General features: G+C 41.1%; 1 protein-coding gene across 7 annotated transcripts in view; it reads right to left on the reverse strand.

The window, feature by feature from the left end:
• Positions 1–24,148, reverse strand: part of FRY (FRY microtubule binding protein) — a 345,271-nt gene that overhangs the window by 134,206 nt on the left and 186,917 nt on the right. For all 7 annotated transcript variants that reach the window (XM_088460246.1, XM_088460245.1, XM_088460242.1 and 4 more), the window contains exons 8-18: positions 23,856–24,024; positions 22,414–22,506; positions 22,232–22,330; positions 20,017–20,118; positions 18,829–18,932; positions 17,320–17,428; positions 14,984–15,070; positions 14,522–14,693; positions 8,156–8,288; positions 6,042–6,149; positions 4,971–5,226 (exon numbers count right to left, since the gene is read on the reverse strand). In XM_088460246.1, coding sequence (XP_088316372.1) covers positions 4,971–5,226; positions 6,042–6,149; positions 8,156–8,288; positions 14,522–14,693; positions 14,984–15,070; positions 17,320–17,428; positions 18,829–18,932; positions 20,017–20,118; positions 22,232–22,330; positions 22,414–22,506; positions 23,856–24,024 — 1,432 coding nt within the window. The remainder of the gene's footprint in view (positions 1–4,970; positions 5,227–6,041; positions 6,150–8,155; positions 8,289–14,521; positions 14,694–14,983; positions 15,071–17,319; positions 17,429–18,828; positions 18,933–20,016; positions 20,119–22,231; positions 22,331–22,413; positions 22,507–23,855; positions 24,025–24,148) is intronic.

The raw sequence follows: 24,148 nt of genomic DNA on the forward strand, positions 1-24,148 counted from the left end.
TAAGGGTACCGACTGGATGACTCGCAAACTATGCAATGTCGTTAACGAGTTCCCTTGAACACTCCCCAGCAGCACCTCTGCACTCCAGGACATGATATGGTGCTAAAAAGTGTCCAATCTGACCAACGATCTATAGTGCGTCCTTAACAATGTCCAGTGCATCGTGTACGAGATTGGCTGATCTTACCTGCTGTAGGTAAGATCTTCCGATGCGACGAACGACCCGCAGGTATGCGCTTCGCCATTGCTCTAGTCAGTGGACACTGATGATTTGCAGGATTTATCTTCCGATGCGTAGAAATCGGGCAATTCATGCAAAATATCATCAAGTGTGTGGGCCCCTTAATAGTAACCACAAGGGTGGGACTGTAGTGTCCACCAAATGGATTTAGAGAAAAAGATTTAACGGTAAGTACAAAAATCCTATTTTTCTTACATTCTTATTGGGAGACACTACTAATCTTGGGGCATCCCAAAGCTGTCCTTAGGGAAGGGTACACTCAGCAAAGCTGTACAAGTAATAAACATTAACCAAAGGAGACAGACCACCATACACTAACATTTCAGAAGTGAGGTCAGGGAATCCTCCCAGTTAGGGCTCTATACCAGAATGTCCAGGAAGCTCTTGCCAACCTAGGAGATCTGGTCTAAAGTCATTTATGGAGACATAATTATATTGGAACACAATCCGCAGTCACCAAGCTATTCCTGATCAGACTGTGGTAGTCTACTTCACGGTACTCTTAAAGGGACCAGAAAGTCCGACCAATGACTCAAATCATGATGAGAAAATAATACACAGTACCGCCTTGCTTAAAAAAAAAAAAAAGATACAGGCCACCTAGGCAGCCTTCTGTAGTGCAACTACCCTGCTAAGGCAGGATACTATTGCAAGGAAGGGGGTGGAAGGGGAGAGTTAAGGTGCGTACACATGGTACGATATCTATGAACGATATGAATGATAACGCTCAACGATATATCGTTAATTTTTATGCAGTGAACGACCAAAAATGCGCGTCCCCGATAAGATAACGATATCTATGATCGTCCATACATGCAGGCCAATCTGGACGATATCGTCAACTTTTCCTGTTCAGAGATGTGGCAGGATGACTTCACTGAAGATATCTTTCAGATCGTTCCGTGTGTACCCAAGCATTATATAGTGGAGGATCTACATTACAAAACAAGTTGTAGCAGCTTGACTGCCAAATCCTGCTTTGCACTCACTATACCCGAAGGTTAGTAGTGTCCCCCAAAGTGGATATAAGGGGAAGAAGGTATTTATGTGTAGTTCAGGCAACTGATTAATATGAATACTAAATTGGGACATGGCTATAACATTCAGCATTTTTATTTAATATCTGATTATGCTCATGAAAGAATACTTCAAAACACTATGGGGCGATTCAATTGTTTTTAGTGTGCCCAAACGCAATGGGCGTCCATTGGAGCAATTCAATTATTGCTCCGTTTGGGCTCGTCCCAAAAGCACCGGGTTTAGCCGCGTATAGCAGCTAACCCTGCCTAAAGTCCTGCTTTGGTTGCCCAAACAGCTGACTTATCGCAAATTTCTGCCCACCACCTCAGGAGGCTACGAGCAGAAATGTGTCTAACCGCGGCTATGTGTGCCCGAACGGAGCAACAATTGAATTGCTCGATTGGGCGCCCATTAGTTTAGGCACCCTATAAAACAAATGAATCGCCCCCTATGATGACCAAACACATTTTTTTGTTATAAGGGATTAATGCAAAGAATCAATTGCACCAAGCTATATGGAATGCCAAGAAGTTCTGCTATTTGTGTTGTTCATATTTAAAATAATACTTTCATCATCTGTTATATTCAAATGCAGTTTATGTCGTCAGCCAACTTTCTGAAAAACTTCTACATGTTTTAGAAAAAGGGTCACACAAGTTATAGTTTTGAGGCATGGATTAGAAAACATCACTGTAGTTAAGACATAAAAGACAGCAACTAGCAACACTCCTCAGTGATCTAAACCAGCACATCTTTATAACGGAGGTCAAATACTTCCACAGCTTGATGATTTCAGTGCTGTTTATTGTAATCTCACACAAATATGATACATAACTTTTTTTTTTTATGGTTTATATTATATGCAATGCAGATAAAAGAGCTGATCAGGTTGAGTAAAATTAAATATATCTGCCTACATTATATCGCTATTTTGGTAATAAACACAGAAGCAAGCTGTATAAAGTAGCACATTTGATAATAAATTAACTTATACATTAAAAGGGATGTGGTATAAGAGATAGACAGTAATTTGTTAGACAATGTCTAGATAGACACCAGATGTTAGATAGTCAATAGTTAGACATGGAAAAAAGTTAGACACATTAAAGTTAGACATATAAAAAGTTTGACAGGTACACAAGGTCGACAGGGTCAAAAGTTCGACATGAAAATGGTCGACACGAAAATGGTTAACAATTTTTTGTTTTGTTTTTTAGCTTTAATCTTCACCCTAACCCTCCCCTTGGTGCCTAACCCTCCCTCCTGGTGCCTAACCCTAATCGTCTGGGTAAGTGCCTAACCCTAACCCTCCAGTAAGTGCCTAACCCTAACAAAAAAAAATGTGTCGATCTTTTTCATGTCGAACTTTTGACCCTGCCGATCCTTTGTACCTGTCGAACTTTTTACGTCTAACTTTAGTGTGTCTGACTTTAGTCTGTTTCGAACGTTTATCGTTGTCTAACTGTTAACTGTCTAACATCTTGTGTCTATCTAGACACCGTCTAACTAATTACTGACTGTCTATAGTCCAGAACCCCATTAAAGTTGGCTGAAGCTTAATCTGTTAATTTTACCCTTACCCACTGCATAAGTCTTTCGATAAGGCGTAAAGACAGATCTCAGCGGTATCTCATGTTATTAAGCCAGCATGCTGCCGTCTTAGGTATGTAAATACAAATGGCAGCTCTAGTACTGGCATATTATGCTTCAAATTATTATATATTTCTAAAGACTTCCATAAATTCAACAGTTACATTAAAAAACTTCCTGTCAGCTTCTGAAATAAATTATTTAGACTGTATATATGTCTTTTAATGACGCCTCCTCTCTGACCTTGTAGATGGCTTTTCTCTTCTTACAAACAACAAAACATAGATCATGTTGAAGCGTACATAACAGCACTGCATGGACAGCATGACATAACCCAATAACTTCACCTCAGTCATCAAAATAAATCAATTTCTGATTGTATTCTACATTAATATTTGAGGAGGTGAGCATGCCTATGAATTCTACAGCAGTCAGTGGCATCACTCAAACCAGAGCCGTAACTAGACTTTTTGGTGCCCTGTGCCAGAAAGAGCATTGGCGCCCCCCTCATTTTTCAAAAGGACATAATGCACCCATAAAAGGGCCATGGCTTCATGGGGAAGAGCCAGGGAAGAGATAGGAGAGGCCAGGAGATGCTGAGGATGAAATAAGAGGAAGCTACAAGCAAGAATGATAACAAACAACATTTTGACAGGCCCAAACAGCGCCCCCTGACCTGTGGTGCCCTGTGCGATGGCACCGGCCGCACTACCCTAGCTACGGCCCTGACTCAAACCATATATACATACATACAGACTACATAAGAAATTTATTTTTATATTTCTTTATATTGTCAACAAAGCATATATACATAAAAAATTGTGCACAGAGAACTCGACGCCTCCATCTTGTTGTTGAAGGAAATAGCTGCAGTCTTGTACTTTAGTAGAACAGCTCCCCCAGTGTGTAAGTTATCCTGGTAAACCCACTTTACTACTTAATGCAGTGATTTTCAACCTTTTCAACTCAGGGCACACTACACAAGATTTTAAAATTGCCAAGGCACACTATACGGCCCTGCGGTGTACGTGACCAATGGAAAAAAACATACCCATTGGCTCCAACATAAAAATATACACACATATTGGCCTCCACAGGAATAAAACACACTACATTGGCCTCCACAGGAATAAAACACACTACATTGGCCTCCACAGGAATAAAACACACTACATTGGCCTCCACAGGAATAAAACACACTACAAGTGCGCTGAGCTGACCGTCGCGGCACACTTGACAACCCCTCGCAGCACACTAGTGTACCACTGCGCAGTGGTTGAAAAAAGCTGACTTAATAGCATACAAACATGAATATACCTGGCTTGTTCACCTTCTCAGTGATATGCGGTCAGGTGAGGCAGGTTAGCAGAGCCTTCCCTGTCATACTTAGATATACTCCACAGTTTTGACTATGAAAAAATGTAAGAAAATAAATATCTCCTTTTTAAAAATTATTATAATAATTTTTATAGTCAAAACTGTAAAGTAAAAAGTGTATGGCAGGTGAGGCACTGCCTCCCCTGTCTATCTTTTCAGCACATCCCTGATCAAAACACGGCAAATTTCCAGCACTATATACTGCTGCACCTTTGTATAATGACCTCGGGTTCATATATGTATCTGTAAATCTGGCTCTGATACTAGCCAGTGCCTCCCCAGCCATTTACCTCATCGCACATCACTGTCTACAATATATAGAATTCATAATGTAACATACATTTTGGTATAAGGTAACCTTTAACATAGATCCCAACTATTCTACGAGAGCCACAAACACCGAAACGCTAACATGCACAATATAATACGGAAACAAGGTATTGGAGTTGCGGAACAGGATAAGTTGTTACGGAAACCAGAAAGCAAGTGCAGAGAAAATGAAACGGGGACATTTATGAAAACTGGTGCATAAGGAAATATGCCGTAACCCACAACAACTAGACATTTACTTTCATTTTCTACATAGGAATGTGAATTTGGCATAATATAGTTGGTTGCTATGGGTTACAGTTTTTCATCAATGCTCCATTTCAAAAAACATGGAAGGAAGAGATGCTCAGGTCAAAACTTCCAATAGAAGAGGTATTAATGAGAATACATATTTATCAGACTATTACTGTACCTCCGATATTCTGATTTTCGCCTGCTCGTGTGATTTCCCAGGTGTCTGTATAACAAGCTTCCACTGGGTGAGCAACTGAAGCAGCAACTTCAGAGACGTGTCAAGGAGAGTCTGGTGCGTATCATTTACTTCCCGTAACAGAAAATTAATAAACCCGAATAATACGTCTTCCCTCCAATCCACAAAGTCGACAAGAAGCCCTTGGAGAGAGTTCTGTGCAATGTGCCGGAGTTCATCATCCATGTGGATAGACAGTCTGGAAGGAACATAAAACAAACTCAGCATAAACCACCACAAGAAAGATCTGTCTTAACCCTAAAGGAACACTTAACACCAATGATATACATAACAGTCACTGGTTATGTATCACTTGGGAACAGTTCAACAAACCTCAACTATTTTACCTATTCTGTTTGTAACATATTCTATGCCTTTTAACAGAGGTCAAAACCCAGCAAGTCAGTGAATACGGGTGTATCAAGAACAAAAACAATAATTCCTCTGGTCTTAAAAATACACCTAAATCAAAGTGTTTTTCTTAGGGTCATAAGAGACGTTCGTTTCCTGGTTAGGATCAGAATGCGCTACTGATGCTTCCGCTCATGGATCATCAAATAAATCGGCTCATTAATAAATACTATTAGGGTTCTGTGAACCGGTTCCTCGATCCTGACCGGCTACCTGCTAAATGCCATTCATGGAGACAGTAAATATTTGATATAATACTTCATAAAAGGGAAATGAAAATATATTTACAATAGCTCCTTTCCGACTGTAACACACAATCAACTACACAAATCCCTACGGCACTATTGTTGCTGTAATGGTAATGACAAGTTCACTTTAACCCGTACAACATAAAATGAAAGTTTATTGCTTCCCCTGCCTAGGAGGTCGATTATTATTGCAGTTCATCATAAAAAAATACATCTATTCATAGAGAACAGAAGACAAGAACATAAAAATCCCCCCCATCACGCAATGCACATTTCTTGTGTTCTATTGCTTAGAACGCTGGAATTATGCTGCAATTACGCCGGCAAGCCTCCTTATCAGCCAATGGCATCATACCTTGAGAGTAAGTCTATTAACTCCAGTTTTGACATCCCATCCGGAAGCAGGCGAGGAATAGCTGCTACGCACGTTCTGAAGAGGTCAATCTTTGGCTTTCGCTCTCCACTGAAATGTGAGAATGGTACATGGAGGTCACAAAGCACCACTCACTCCATACATAAACAAATAATTACTGCCATTTCAGCAGGCTGCTGGCTGGTAATGAAAGGCCTCCGCACGGCACATTAGTACAGAGACTCTGCTCTATTTACTTTATTACATATTTTCTCATGAGCTGCAGCATCACAGGAAGATGACGGCGATATCTGCTGCCGGCACAGGACAACTTACAACAATATTTCACTAGATTTCTGCCATTGTACCCTAGAAGCCATTGGAGTGACTACAGCAATACGACTGATGGAAAATTTGTATTTATATATACATTTTTTTTAATATATCCAACATTGTACTGTAATTACAGTAATACATGTACAGGAATCCAAGTTTCTGAGAAAAGGATGGAGTTTTACATTATGAGAGGTAGTAAAATTTATAGGGACCCATATTGCAAAATTGGGTGGACCTAGTGTAGGGGTGTCCCTATCCTAATGGTGCAATATTGTTGGCATAGTCTATAGAGTCTTATTATAAGTTTCTATACTTCATTGTAAGATGCTGCCCCGGAACTAGTTATAATAGTTACAGAGCTCTCAGGCAGTGCCCTCCGCTCTACACCTCCAACCTCATTTCTACCTCCACACTCTGACAATAAATGCTGCCTCACTAGCACACTGATTGCATATTATAACACCCACCAGCAGAATTGTACCTGTGCTGCTTATGACCTGTGGAACATGCTCACAGGGCCTATCAGCCACTAGTCTCCAAAGTTTAAAATGTCCCCTCAAACCTCACCTCGTCATATAAGCCTATTAGCCCTCCTGACACTGACCTCAATACCATCTATTCGCCACCCTTTAGAAAGGAGGGAAGGCGCAGACACACTTCCTTTGGGTTTTCTTCCTACCACTGCACCCCCTTCTCACCAGCCCTGTTTCCCGGGACCATGTTTCGGGGCTCTGGCATATCTGAGAAAGGTGCCACGTATCACTGATGCTCACTGTCCTGTCAATATCTGGTCCTGCAATTCTATACTGTATTCATTTGTTGTTTATTGGTTGTTGTATTATTTTATTCTGTTATTATGTATTATTCGTTGTTGTGCATTAATACTGGTAAATGTGTTCTCTGTTCACCCCCTTTGTATGATGCTGCAGAACATTTTTGGCACATTGCAAATAAAGGATAATAGTAATGATGATAGTAACCCCTCTCCTATTAACAGTACCTTGACACATAATGGCCAAACCTGACAGACATCCCCCCCCCATATGAAGTTTAAACTACTTCTGCCCCTAATAGATCTACTGTATCCTCGTCCAAACGCAAACTACAGGTGAAAGCTTTTACCTTTGCCAAAATCCCAACCAATCCCCGCAATGTACTGACCTAATGATGCAAAAATCTAATAAGATATTAACATATAAAGATTCATCATAACATACCATATAATCACTGTAAATATTATCTGAATACAAGTTTAGAATGGATGTGAAATGAGAGAGCAGTTTAGTTGATCTCATGCCTATTGCTACAGCCCAGAAAACAGCCACCTCTGTTGTGTTCCTCACCACATGCCTCAGTGGTCTCACAGGTGGGGGCAGATGTATTCAATCTTCTAAAGAGAACAAGAGGAGAAGTCACCCATAGCAACCATTAAGTTTCTAGCCACCACTTATTTCAGGGGTAGACAACTCGTGGCCCTCCGGCTGCTGTGGAATGCTGGGATGTGTAGCTGGGATAGGGAATGCTGGGCAGTGTAGTTCCACAGCAGCTGAAGTGCCACCGTTTGCCTCCTCTTCAGTTATTTAATGCATGCTATAAAAGTAAAGCTAGAATCCGATTAGTTGCTATGGATAACTTGCCCAACTGTTCTCACACATATACCCTGGTTTCCCTGTGAGCGGATATATAGTCACTATCATTCATGAGAATGCAGCCTGATTTCACTTTAAGTATGTATATTCCATTTAAATAGCTGAAACAATGCATTTCATGGAACTCCCTACGTGATCATGTCTTCAGGTTCCTTGTTCAGCATCTGCACATTGGTCATCATCATGCATCGCCCCACTTCTTTGTCAAGGTGCCGTAGGATGTTGTCTACGGCTTTCCGTACTTGTGAGTAATACAGAGCCATGCCTAGGAGACAATGTCACAGGCATTAAAGAAAATGCAAATCTATAGCCACCAGCAGAGGATATGGTACGCTCACAAGCAACATATTGCACAACAAGCGGAAAAATTGTTCCACAGGGAACAGAGTACAAAAAGCAGCTACAGGTAACAGCCAAATCTGTGCCTCCATTTTGGAAACTGTGCTATAGGCATGACAGGTACAATCTGATTGGTGCCTATGTCCAATACTTCTTTTTCGCTGGTGCTCATAGAACAATAAATTCAAATAAATATCCACCATTATGTATTATGCTGGGTATACACGGTCAGATAAAATGTCTGTCAGACACCCAGCAGATATTATGGCTATATTGCACAGTGTATTGGCCGCGATATCTGTCTGGGTTCCTACCCTGGGGAGGAAGCATTTCCACGTTCCTCCCCTGTCATGGCACAGGGAAAATGTTGGGCAGGCGGCTGTGGCAGTACATACACTGCCAGGTGCGGCTAACCAATGATCGGATCAGTCGGGCATGTTGGAAGATTTCCAATGCCCGACCATCGCTGATTGGAGGTGGCCATACACTATGCAATTATCGTCTCGATCTGCCAATAATCTGTGGATCGGGCTTATTATTGCATAGTGTATGTCTGGCTTTAGAGATGGAGATGTATTCATAATGTCGACAATTATGATGTCAACATTGTTGAAATGTCGATACTAAACATGTGAAATGTCTACAGTCAGTACGGACCGGCAGCGGATGGTTAGTGTTAGGCTATGAGTGAGTTAGATTAGTACAAAAAAGAAGTTCTAACCTTTGGCGCTGCACTCCACAAGCAGCAAGTAAAGACCGTATAATAAGTCACCCACTTATACAAACAAGATACATACAGAAAAGAACATCCTTACAATATTCGCGCTATGGATGGCACCAGAAATCCTTCGGATATAGAATTTCTTCCAAATGTTGTTTTCCAATATGTAAAAAACATAAACAGATATACAATGGTGTGATAAGGTTTAGAGTCCAAAATCTTTTACACCTGCGTGTTAAATCCTACAGAAAGTGGTGACATAGTCCTCATCCAAGAATATCTTTATTGTATCCAACTTCCTTAGAAGGCAGCCAGTGTGCAGACAGTCCACCATACAGTAAGAATGCTTACATGTTAGCAATATGATGCATACACAGAAAGGTTTCTTTTTATCTTCCTCCAAAGTCTTAGTTTATACGACCAAATTCCTCATGGTGATATATATGAACAGCGTCAAATAAAAGAAGGAATGGAATCAGATGGTGTGGATATTGAAGATAAAAGTATATTTTATTAATAAAAACTTAAAGGGGCATTGCATACCATATGTGGTTAACACCAAGTACACTGTAGGTAGATGGAGCCAGGTATATCACTACAGTGACAATGTCAATCCAGACAGTCACGCGATCCCCCCATGCGACACTCTATCAACGTGCTCTTTCAACGCACTGCGGCATCTTTATTAAGATAAGTGTCTCTAAAACTACAACAATACATGGGTATAGGTAAACCATAGATCCAGCAATATAATAAAAACATAGGTATAAATAAACCATAAATCCAGCAATAACTGCAGTGCTATAAGTTCTAATGGATTTTTATAACACTGCAGTTATTGCTGGATTTATGGTTTATTTATACCTATGTTTTTCCTTCTTTTATTTGACGCTGTTCATATATATCACCATGAGGAATTTGGTCGTATAAACTAAGACTTTGAAGGAAGATAAAAAGAAACCTTTATGTGTATGCATCATATTGCTAAGAGAAGTAAGCATGCATGTAAGCATTCTTACTGTATGGTGGACTGTCTGCACACTGGCTGCCTTCTAAGGAAGTGGGATACAATAACGATAAATATATTCTTGGATGAGGACTATTTCACCACTTTCTGTTGGATTTAACACGCAGGGTGTAAAAGTTTTTTTACTCTAATGCTGCCCATCCACTAGGCGATTAAACCTAGCGATGGAGCGATAACGACAGTCGTTATCGCTCCATCGCTTGGTAATCGCCCGCAAATTGGGCAGCAAAAGGTTAAAAACGACCAGCGATGCGCGCGCCCGCTGGTCGTTTTTAACATCAATCATCGCCCGAACATGACGGTCAACCTGACGACCGCCGTCAGGTTGCCATGTTCGGGGATGACTGATCTGCATACACTGAACATCTGAAAGTTCAGTGTATGCACTTCATCCCGGGGGAGACGACGGCGTCGTAATCGTGCAGTCGTCTCCCGCATCGTTAAGTGGATGGGCAGCTTAAACCTAATCACACCAGTGTATATTTGTTTATGTTTTTTACATATTGGAAAATAACATTTGTAAGAAATTCTACATCTGAAGGATTTCTGGAACCATCCATAGCGCGAATATTGTAAGACCGTTCTTTTCTGTATGTATGAGAGGCTTAGGTTACAGTAGGGGAGGTTAGGGTTGGGCACTAGGGGGCGGGGTGAGGTTTAGTCATACTGATCGATGGAAGGCGCGCAGGATCCATCAGAAGTCATCCTGATGTCACAGCTGGACCCGGTAGACACAACTGGAGCAAGTCACCACTAGACCACCAGGGACATATTGTCAAAATTCTAATCTTATATGTCGTCATGACGACTGTCGACATGGTCAATGTCTACATGCCAAGCACGTGGACATTACGAATGTCGACAAAATGTGCCACACCCTTAGAGATGAAACCTGTTTATAGCGCAACTGCAAATGTACTATAATTGGGTAATTTATATAAATTTGTCATGTTAGAAATATTTTACTATTACTAATGTTTAGTTATATAGAACCAGCCAAGTCTGGGTATTAAAGGACAGATAAAGCGGTAAGAGGGCCCTGCTTTATTTTCTGTGAGGAGCAAGAACCATTTTGACAACAGGATACTGAATCATAGGGATTTGGCTCAGTATGAGTTTTTCTAAGAATTCTTAAGATTCAGCTGAATCACCAGTCCTGTAATCCTGTAGCCTTTGAGTCCCTAGTCATTTACTGACCTAAGAGAGACTGGAAATAATATCTCATTTAGCTTTATCATTTAACTTACTATATTTGTAATGGTGAAAAAATGGATTGTCCAACAGAACTCAACATCAACTCACATAAAATACAAGCCTTCACTTAAAATGGTTATATATTTATTACAATAGTCTACTTCTCAAAAATGGAAACGCCACATACCGATGGGTATGAATAGGCACATTATAAATAGGGCCAGTGATTAAAATGGCAAACGCAAGAACAAAGGGTCAAGCGTTATATTCCTTTAACAATCAGTGTATGTGTAGCTGGCTGCAAACGCATATTAAAGTACTTATGATAGAGTTGTAAAAATCAATCATTACCAGTGGCGGCTCTAGAGGTGGGGCTATAGCGCAGACCAAGATTCAAATAGGGGAACCACACCAACTGCCAGTGAGTACTGGCCGGCGATGTTTGGCAGCATTTGGAAGTTCTCACTTGCAGTTGTATGTCCATTACTGGGTGGCAAAGAGGCCAGAACGGGAAGTAGGCACGTAGGTTACATTTGCCGTGTGTGTACACAGAGTTTCATTATATGGTGAACGTGTGCCGAGATCCATCAGGTTCAGTTAAATCTCCTGCACCAAGGCCAGGGCTGGTGCCCCTGCCCATAATAGTGATAACAGCTGGTCTCACCGGCAGAGGGCTGGGGGCGGTGCGGCCACATAGATAGGTCCAACTCTAAATACTGGTGGATTATAGAAATGGGAACCAGCCGGAACTGCGATCGCATCATGTGATACTCAGAATCAGGGACTTCAGTAACCGTATTATTGTTTGAAGGTGTACTAATAATAATGTTCCTATTAGTGTGCATAAGAAATAAGCAGGGTGTATAGAAGTGGTCAGAGATTGCATACAATGTGACTGGCAATGAAAAAACAAGGAAACAAGCGTTAAACATATGTTTAGCAAATAAATGGAGATTGTGAATTGGAAAACATCAGCATATGGTGATAGGTGCAACTGAAAAGACATTAGTTAGAGATACAATTAAATAGTTATATAAAGACCTATGATAAATTAAGCAACATTAAAAAGGGGTTATCTCCTGGCTTTCTCCATCAAGCGCACCACTGGCAGATGCTGGGATATGCAGACCTACAAATACAGTAACATGGTAACCCAAGCTTTGTATATAGGACAACAGCCCTGACTCATTGTAACACACTATTAGATGTATCACCCGTTCCATTGAACGTGTGATATACAGTGCATCCGGAAAGTATTAACAACGCATCAATTTTTCCACATTTTGTTATGTTACAGCCTTATTCTGAAATGGAATAAATTCATTTTTGTCCTCAAAATTCTACACACCCCATAATGACAACATGTAAAAAGTTTTTTTGAGATTTTTGCAAACTTAATTAAAAAAAAAACACTAAGAAATCACATGTACATAAGTATTCACGGCCTTTGCCATGAAGCTCAAAATTGAGCTCAGGTGCATCCTGTTTCCCCTGATCATCCTTGAGATGTTCCTACAGCTTAATTGAAGTCCACCTGTGGTAAATTCAGTTGATTGAAAGGTATACACCTGTCTATAAAAGGTCCCACACTTGACAGTGCATGTCCGAGCACAAGCCAAGCATGAAGTCCAAGGAATTGTCTGTAGACCTCCGAGAGACAGGATTGTTTTGAGGCACAAATCTGGGGAAGGGTACAGAAAAATATCTGCTTCTTTGAAGGTCCCAATGAGCAGTGGCCTCCATCATCCGTAAATGTTAGAAGTTCGGAACCACCAGGACTCTTCCTAGCATTGGCGGGCCATCTAAACTGAGCGATCGGGGGAGAAGGGCTCTAGTCAGGGAGGTGACCAAGAACACGATAATCACTCTGTCAGAGCTAAAGCATTCCTCTGTGGAGAGAGGAGAACCTTCCAGAAGGACAACCATCTCTGCAGCAATCTACCAATCAGGCCTGAATGGTAGAGTGGCCAGACGGAAGCCACTCTTTAGTAAAAAGCACATGGCAGCCCGCCTGGAGTTTGCCAAAATGCACCTGAAGGACTCTGACCATGAGAGACAAAGATTGAACTCTTTAGCGTGAATGCCAGGCGTTATGTTTGGAGGAAACCAGGCAATGCTCATCACCAGGCCAATACCATCCCCTACAGTGAAGCATGGTGGTGGCAGCATCATGCTGTGGGGATGTTTTTCAGCGGCAGGAACTGGGAGCCTAGTCATGATAGAGGGAAAGATGAATACAGCAATGTACAGAGACATCCTGGATGAAAACCTGCTCCAGAGCGCTCTCGACCTCAGACTGGGGCGACTGTTCATCTTTCAGCAAGAAAACGACCCTAAGCACACAGCCAAGATATCAAAGGAGTGGCTTCAGGACAACTCTGTGAATGTTCTTGAGTGGCCCAGCCAGAGCCCAGACTTGAATCCAATTGAACATCTCTGGAGAGATCTGAAAATGTCTGTGCACCGAGGCTTCACATCCAACCTGATGGAGCATGAGAGGTGCTGCAAAGAGGAATGGGCGAAACTGCACAAAGATAGATATGCCAAGCTTGTGGCATCATATTCAAAAAGACTTGAGGCTGTAATTGCTGCCAAAGGTGAATCAACAAAGTATTGAGCAAAGGTTGTGAATACCTATGTACATGTGATTTCTTAATTAAATTTGCAAAAATCGCAAAATAACTTTTTACAAGTTGTCATTATGGGGTATTGTGTGTAGAATTTTGAGGACAAGACTGAATTTATTCCATTTTGGAATAAGGCTGCAACATAACAAAATGTGGAAAAAAGTGAAGCGCTGTGAATACTTTCTGGATGCACTGTATCTATAGTGCATCACCTGGTGTGTACAGCGGATATGTCTGAGCGACATCGTTCAGACATATCCGATCTGCTGTGCTGTGCAGATGGCCGATATACTGTATCTTTCAGATATATCGGCCATCTGCTGGTGTGTACGGGCGACCCTGGCCGTGATTGACCGCTCTAGTGGGCAGACGATTTAAATGCCCGTTCATTTGAGCTGTCAAGCCCGGCACTTCAGGCAGACGAATGGTAAGTGTGTATACACTTATAGTCAGATAGGTCGGCCAAATGGCCTACCCCTTGAGCTAGTGTGTACCCAGCTTTACATCTTCCTCCAACACTGTACAACACTTCTGACTCCCGGGCCTGGGTATACATCGGGAACATTAATGACCATAAGGACACTGCTCACCTATCATTTTAGCCTCCTCTTCTGTGAGGGTTTTACTAAGGTAGGTTTTCTTCACACGAAGTGTGTTACCAGACGGGTGAATGGCTCCAGTTACAGGCATAGGGGGCTCTCCGTCCTTCTGTTGCAAGCTGTCCGCAATCACCAGGAAGGCTCTTAAGCCTATATTCATTCTCTGTGACAGCGATAAAATAGAATTTTAAAGATCTCATTTAGTTATATCACAGTATCTGCAAAATGGTAATAAAAAGCAGAAAATAATAAGGGGCATTAAAATGCCAGAGAATAGCCCCACAGACGTGCTAAACAAAGCGTCTTGCGGGACACTCTGAAACCCCCCCTTTCAGAGGAGCAAAGTTTAGTATTGTTTCCAAATTATAATGCTAATATATTCCAAAGGTCACAAAGCAATGACAATTCAACACTATATTGCATTACAAATCTCTCAGGAAAATTACCACGCACCTCTGGGTTGAGACTAAAGGCTTTTGCTGCTTTCCCAACACATAAAAGGTCAAAGATAATTTCTTTCATTGCGAAATCTAGACGTTGCTAGAGGATGGAAACAAATAAAAACACAAACACATAAATGTCAGGAAGCATTGCTGAATCTAAGCCTAATAAACTCATATCATATTATCGAATACAAGATGGGTGCCTCGCAAAAGAAGCGTATAGGAATTAAACTGAGATACATTTACTGGGTTCCATACACTTCACTGAACCAATATGAAGGATTTTTGTTTTGTTTTAAAGAGGTTATCAACATTATTACACTTCCTGTCGTTACAAGTCAATGTTCGTTCACCCTGCCCACAAAATAATCTACTCCAAACTCTTAAGCCGGCTACACAAGGTACGATGTGTAGCCGGTGATGTGATCCGACGGCCGACATTTTGGGCGGTCCCCACACACAGAGCATTCCGCTGCCCGACATGCTGCCCCCGCCCCACATAGACTAGCATGAGAACGTCCGTCGATTCTCCAGATCTCTTGTGCAGACTGAAAGATCTGGAGGAGCGATGGACGACCTCATGGGAGCTCACAGTGGCCGATATCATGCCCACACACGGAACGATATAGCTGCGATATCGTTCCAATCCGTCGGATCGGCCGCTGTATAGCTCCGTGTGTGTGGGCCTTTAGACTAGTTGGATTGACACATACATTTTGTTGTAGTTTACTTTGCAGCAGCCTCTGTTTAATTGTGCATTGTGACTGTTCTAAAATGGTCATTAGCTGCAAGTTGTCTAGTGTTGTAAACTTTCCAATGTTAGGACTGAATAAAGGCTCGTCTAGCCCAGTGAGTACTCTGATGATGTCACGGGCTACAAGCTGGTCTAGCCCAGTGAGTACTATAATGCTGTTATGGGCTACAAGCTGCTCTAGCACTGTGAATGCATAAGTCTAGAATAGGCTACATGCTGGTTTAATGCTGTGAATGCACTAAGCCTCTGATTGGCTACAAGTTGGTCTAGTCTTTTGAATTAAGTCTGTGATTGGATACAAGCTGGCCTAGTCCTTTGAATGCCCTAGTTGGCTGATTCAGAGCCACTTGCAATGCCGTTGCACTGCGTGCTTGAAAACAGATGCTGTATTCAGAGTTGAAGTTGCGTATGAGAGCTCCAATGCATGCACAATTGCTAAACATTGCGATATCCGTCCGCAGAACAGACTTGCGTGCAAATGTGAATCAGACCCTAGACTCAGATTGGGTACAGGTTTTCTAGTCCTGTGAATGTCCAAATGCTCTGACCAGTTAAAAGATTGGTTCTATCAACAAGTTATTTACAACAAAGGCCGTATTGAATTAGCTGCGAAAAGTCGGAGATTTTTTTGCCTGTTGTACTTTCCGCCACATTCACCTGTTTGGGACGCGAATTTGCGCCATGCGCGTCCCCTCGTTTCACCCTATCCAATTACAGAACAGGCGAAAACGCAAATAGGCGTATGCATAACAGACGGAAAGTACTGAATAGAATGGGGGAATCAGTCTGTACTCCAAAATAAGATGCTCTGACACTAGAAATCATTACAGATGTGTACTATTAGCCCTAATAAATGTACTTTGTGTCCTTAAGTTTTGTTAAAAGATTTCTAAAAGCTTTTTTGTAAAAGTGGTGAAGAATGACATAAAACAATATTTTGGGGATAAAATAAATAGTCCAGTCAAATTTACAGTACTTGAATATGGGTTCGGGCATATTTTCGTCTCTCTAAAGTGCACTTTTAAAAACATGAAAAATCCACCTGCTGCATGTACCTGTAATCCTAAAAACACCTAAACACCTGCCCCATCCATACAGCCTCCCCAAGAAACCCATTTTGATAGATTTTATCCTTGTCCCCCTACTTTTTTCATTTTTGCTCCAAAAATGACATGTCTTTTTTGGGGTGTCTTTTGGGGGAGGTCCAAAGGGTTCTAAATCAATACCCCACATATGCACCCCAAAATAGAGATTCTGCACTTTTATCCGCCTGCCATTCATGTGCATTGAGTTTCCGCTTAGATGAAAATGACCTGGAATTGAATTTGGAGATAAGACACAAGCAGGCGAAAAGCGGTAATAGGTGCAACTTGTTCGTCGATTTTGGCTTTTCACGTCTAATTGAATCCGGCCCAAACATTTGCACTAATCCCAGTAAAACACACCTAAAATGCTATTCTTTCTATTCTGCTGGGTTCAACAGTCATTTGTCTCTCAAGTCTTGAAATCTCTAGTACATACACATTAGAAACTGAGTTTGTTATATGCTGGTTCTAACAATTATTTAACAAAGAGAAAAGACTTTTAATTACCTGTGCAATGAACTGGATGATTTTGACAAATATATTGAGGGGCATGTCGCGAGGTACCACCCCCCGGGAACCTTTAGGGAATAGTGTCCCAATGATGGTTGTAAGGCGACTATTAAATGAGAAAAGAAATAACCATCATTACAAATATAGTATGTATAAAATCTAGCATTACTACCTAATAAAATAATTGAAGTCAATAGGACTTCATAGCTGATATACTACAGGTACTACCAAAATAAGTAAGAATACACTGACTAATTGTGCTTTTAACTCAACACATTATATTTTATTTATTAAAACAATAAGGGGGTCTATTTACTAAGCAGTGTTAGGAGACAGAGTTAAAAGTGATAAGAAAGTGATAAGGTGCCAGCCAATCAGCTCCCAACTGTCATCTCACAGACTGTGTTTGAAAAATGACAGTTGGGAGCTGATTGGCTAGCACCTTAATACTTTTCACTCTGTCTCCGATCACAGCTTAGTAAATAGACCACAAGGTTTGTTTTGAGCTATGGACTTGATATATAAAGAACTATGATGGAGTAGCTGCTTACATTCAGTCAGTGAGACGCTAGCACACTGGTGCACTCATACTAGGAGTATCTGACAGATACATAATGTAGCTTCAAGATACACAATACTTTAACGTTTATAGACGTCACTCAGGGGTCTAGTTACTAAGCAGTGTTAGGAGACAGAGTGAAAAGTGATAAGAAAGTGATAAGATGCCAGCCAAACAGCTCCCAACTGTCAACTCACAGGCTGTGTTTGAAAAATGACAGTTGGTACCTTATCACTTTTCACTCTGTCTCCTAACACTGCTTAGTAAATAGACCCCTAAGGCAGCCAGTGTGACACTGTGAAGGCTGGGTGGACGTGTTCTAGAGGGGTGTGGAGTGGTTTCACTATCCTTAAATGCAAGTAGGGCACAAATACTTGCATAATTACATATCACAGCAGTGCATTATTATAGCGGGTAGCACAAAATTTTAGCAAAGTAAGGGTAATAATATTTAAAAATATATTGCTAATGAACAAAAAACAATTAAGTGAATCTATTTACTAAATGTAGTAAATGTCAGCATATAATTAGAAACATATACAACAAGGTAGGCTAGGGCAGTGTTTCCAAACAGTCCTCAGGCACCTTAACAGTCCAGGTTTTCAGAATATCCAGGGCAGAGTACATACGGTTAAATCAAAATAACTGGGGTACTAATTAATTCACATGTGCTCAATTATGGATATCCTTAAATCCTGGACCGTTAGGGTGCCTTGAGGACTGAGTTTGGGAACCTCTGCGCTCGGGGGAATGTTTGGTTACTCCAGATGCAGATTCTTATCACATACATCAGGAGATTAGCAAAAAAGTCTCCTCTTAATAGGTGCTAATTTTATAGAACTATCACTTCTGTTTCCTAAAATTGTCTGAATACACAAAAAAAACCACTATACAACCACCAGCAAATATACCAATTACACACTCTAGACCAAAGACATATGACCAACCTATGAGTTGCTGTGTTGCTTTCACATTTTAATCGAATCATATACACCCATAGTAGTCTATACAAGGACTCCAGTGCTACTCGGGCCATTTTAGGATCTTTATTCTGTAACAAAAGACACATTAGTATATGATCACATGCACAATGGCAGGGCCAGACTGTAATGACGCAACAGGACATAATACAATATCAGTAGTATAAAAGCACACTTGTCTGAATTTGTAGTGTCTACACTGGTCACACAGCTAATATCATCTAATTAGTAATGTCCACCTCCTCTAACCCAAACTGCTCTACATAATAAGGTTATAGAATTTTGTACAGGGAATGAGAATTTGCTGTCTTGGAGGTAAATTGTCCAGCAATGCTGACTAATGTTCATTTTAAAGTAGTATGTCAATTCGTTCTCTGTAAAATGCTGGGTAATGTGATGGTGAGGTATAAATAAAGCATAGTAAATTATAATACGTTATAATAATAATGATATTATGAAGAAGAATAGAATAAAGTTTTTTTATCTTCACTTTCCTTTACAAAAGCACTATACACCTCATAGCGCTGGCAGTATGCAGTCACTAAGACACCAATCAAATTGTCAACATTCATGATGTCGACGTGGTTAAAATGACGACATCATTATTGTCAAACCTTAGAAAATATCTCCAAATTAAATGTCAGCATTACCATTAGCTTTAGGGACAGGGTTACGGTTAGAATTAACGTTAGGGATAAAATGACACTAAAACACATTGTCAACATTTCAACAATGTCAACATTACATCAGTGTTGACATACTGAATGTCAATGTCGACATCATGAAAATGGCGACAATAAATGTCGACTTAACGACCATGTAGACGTTATGAATGCCAAAATTCTGAACAACTACATAATATTTCACACCCGCACAGGCTGGCAGAGAATGCTGGAACTTGTAGTTCTGCAACAGCTAGTGTGCCGCAGGTTTCCCTACAGCAACAGAGCAAGTTATAATTTGTCGCTCCTAAGTATGTACACTTTGTATTACAAACACTTTATATCCAAATACGTTCTATTTATGAGCAAATACATTTCCTCAGTCAAAAGAATTTACACATCTGTACTCGCTGTTTACAAATCACGACAGACACCTTTGTCTCTCTGCGATCAGACACAGATGTGCGATGGGGAGTACAGATGACATGCTTACCTTCAGGTTAGACAGACAGTTGCTGAGGAAGATCTGCCATCGGTTTAGGAAGAATTGTTTCTGACTGACACAAAGAAGACATGTCACCAATGGGTACAACGCCTGGAATAGACACAAGAGAGCAGAACAGATTTGAATACATTTGAATATTAAAGACTTACAGTAACAGTATGACTGCATTGTTTATGAAAATATATCAACCACTAGTTAATGCCCCACCGAATGACAGTTTAGATTTCTAACTGCTAAACACCTAGGGGTCTATTTACTAAGCAGTGTTAGGAGACAGAGTGAAAAAGTGATAAGGTACCAGCCAATCAGCTCCCAACTGTCATTTTTCAAATACAGCCTGTGAGATGGCAGTTAGGAGCTGATTGGCTGGCACCTTATCACTTTCTTATCACTTTTCACTCTGTCTCCTAACACTGCATAGCAAATAGACCCCTTATTCTATACCCAATGAATGCAATACATGTCCTCTGTAGGCTCACAACAGAAAAATAACTGTTCCCTTTACCTCCTTACTCAAACATGAACAGCAGTAGTGGGTGCCCAGCCTTGCTAAAATCATACATATCTCCAGTTATAAACAGATGTGATGGAAAGAACATGTATTCATTCAGAAGTAAACAAACAAAACAATGAATGAATGTTTGACCAGTTTTAAATCAATTTCTGTCTTCCTGATAGGTTGGAATATTGAATAGTATATAAACTGTAATTAAGTGTTACATAAAAAATTAAAAAAAGATAAAGAGACCACCCAGAACTAAAACATTTTGGGTTAAATTAGGTAAAATATGTAACAACAAAATGTCCCTTACCTGGCCCCCACCCCCTGCTCTGAGTAATGATGCCTCTAATGGTCCAGACAGCACTATTATGTCTATGTCACAGCTTTAAAGCTCGGAAGAGGTTTTTGGGGGTTTTTTTAACCCATTTTTTTAACTGTCAGTAGTTCTTCCTAAATTTACTGTATAGGGACCATTGGACTCAGGACTGACCCCAGGTCTACTAGCAACCTGTACGAAAAATTTGGGAGCTCCCCCCAATGCAACTATATCCATAATTAATACTTATATTATTATTATTTGTCTTATTAAAAACACACACACACTGGTCCCCACAAGAAAAGAAAAAACACACACACACACACACACACACACACACACACACACACTGGTCCCCACAAGAAAAGAAAAAACACACACACACACACACTGGTCCCCACAAGAAAAGAAAAAACACACACACACTCACACACACACACACACACACACACACTGGTCCCCACAAGAAAAGAAAAAACACACACACACTGGTCCCCACAAGAAAAGAAAAAACACACACACACACTGGTCCCCACAAGAAAAGAAAAAACACACATACACACACACACACACTGGTCCCCACAAGAAAAGAAAAAACACACACACACTGGTCCCCACAAGAAAAGAAAAAAACACACACACACACTGGTCCCCACAAGAAAAGAAAAAACACACATACACACACACACACACACACACTGGTCCCCACAAGAAAAGAAAAAAAACACACACACACACACACACACACATTGGTCCCCACAAGAAAAGAAAAAACACACACACACATTGGCCCCACAGAAAAAAAAGAAAATACGTTAATTGCTCCAGCCCCCCCACAGAAGATTGACCAATCAGTAGTAGGAGAGAGAGTGAGCGAGAAACCACGAGAAAGAGAGGGAAGTACTCCCAGTGCCCCGGCACGCAGTAGCGACTGCAGCCTCAGTGACTAAGTCACTGCTAGAGCAATGAACAGGTGGCACGGTGTGCAGCTGCATGACCTATGATGTCACCACGTCACTGTTGGTCACGGTCCGGGGCAGGTATGAGCTGCATGGAAGATACCAGTAATGCCCATGCCCGAAATTAGAACTGGTGGTGCCGTATGGATTACACACATATGCTCTATGACGAGGGCATCCACCAAAGTGGCATTTTCAATTAGACACACATAAGTGCAAGGCTGTGAGCAGAAGACACATATCCCACAAAGCCGCTTCCGAGGACTGCTCGCGGCTAATTGAATCTGCCACGAAGTGAGCACATTTTCAAGCATGGCGATGGGTCGATTGCAAAACTAAAATGACAATCATGTTTTGTAATCCTAATTCTTATTTATTTGTTACTGTCCACATCTTTCTGATATCGCTTGGACACAAAGAGCTCACCAATGAGTGTTTCTTCCTGGAAGACAGCTCCAGAGTTGTGTCGTAAAGACTCTCCACAAAGTTTCTAAGACAAGGGACATTGACTTCATTGTTTACAGCCTGAAATCACATGAACGGAACATTTCATGGCAAAGGATTCTGTAACATTGTCCCATTTAACAAGTGACTTCAAATAGACTTACAGCAGCTACAGGTACCAGGATCTCCACAAACAGGCCGGCCAAAGCATGCTTGATATCCTTGTCTTTCACTTCTAGGAAATAATGTGCACATTCCTAAATGTAACAGAGAACATGTTCATGAATAAAGAGATTTAAAAAAGAAACTAAAATATAGATTCTAATCAGACGTCACACATCTTTCCCCTGCGACTAAAGAGAATCCAAAGATTATTTCCATCAAACTTTGATCCGTTTTGGAATTTGATCAAAACTCAAGTTTAGTAAACACTGTACACATATAGTATAATACGCTTACTGCACTAACACGAGGAAGGCCATAAATAACCGTAATTAAAAATATGACCATATAAATTCATGTGCTGCATAAACTTGCTGGCCTGGATCCGAAATATAGAAGTGTGTAATTTATTACCAGTTATTTATATAGCGCACACACATTCCGCAGCGCTTTAGAGGGTATACAATCGGGAAGCCGCTTCCAGACTGCTTTATCCCGGCGTGGGATAAATGACCGGCGTCTATATCTAGAAGCCTGTCACTTCCCCGACGCTGGGAGACCGGCGCCCGAATGAAGGGATGCCGGGAGCCACGAGCAGACAGCCGCGGGGGGTGAGGGTTAGGTTTAGGGCACCCGGGGGGGACTTAGGGTCAGGCACCCCCCCCCCCGGGAGGGTTAGGCACCCCCAGGGGGGACTTAGGTTTAGGCAGCGTTAGGGTTAGGGGGGTTAGGTTAGATTAGTTGATTCTTACCTTACCACGATCAGGATTTCCAGCGCTGTCGGGCTTCCGCTGCCGGGCTCTGTTGTTTTGTCGGGCTGCCGAGGCCGGGATTCGAACTCCCGGCCATGCGGCAGCCGGGATATCATACTGATTCCCTTTAGAGAGGATATTTATCTATTCAGTCCCTGCCCCAGTAGAGCTTACAATCTATTTATTTTGTCAGAAGCCAATTACCCTACAGCTATGTTTTTGAATTGTGGAAGAAAACCAGAAGCACACCGGAGAAAACCCATGCAAACTTGGGGAAAACATACAAACTGCATACCGATGGGTCCTTGGTGGGAACCGAACCCAAGAACTCAGTGTTGGGAGGTAGAAGTGCTAACCACTACACCAACCGTGCATAACTGAATTCATGATATATGCGAGGCTCCATTCTTTGTGTTTCATCAGCACTCTGGTTAATCAGGCTTTACACAGACAATTAAATTAGATATGTCACCCATATATAAAATATACAAACACAGATAATATTTAAAAAACACATTCAAAAATATTTAGTTAAAAACCTGACTCTTCATTCTGTATTATCAATGATCAGCAAAATATAGCTTCTACATTACAGGTTATGCATTACACCCTGCAGAGATCTATTTCTATACTGTGGTAAAAAAAAAAATCCAATGTCATCACCTACAATCTCAGGGGATAATAATAGATACCTGCATGAACTGTAGGGAGGCTTCAAAGTCTTCCACCGGATACATCTTAATGCGGAAGAATTTCATTCCCATTATAAGACTGATGATGCTTTGAACGATATATGGGCTCTGTTCTTTGTGCCTTAGCTCTTTTAATTCGGCCATAAATTTCTTCTTCACGGAAGGAAACCTGGCAGATGGAAGGTGGCAGCTAATACATTGTATGACTATATCCCATTTACAATCATTCATAGAACTTTCATTGTATTTTACCAAACTTATTTATATAGTGCAGCCAAGCGCCACTAACACTG

The sequence above is a fragment of the Taudactylus pleione genome, unplaced genomic scaffold, assembly GCF_031769625.1.
Source record: "Taudactylus pleione unplaced genomic scaffold, aTauple2 ptg000043l, whole genome shotgun sequence".
Classification (NCBI taxonomy): Eukaryota; Metazoa; Chordata; class Amphibia; order Anura; family Myobatrachidae; genus Taudactylus; species Taudactylus pleione.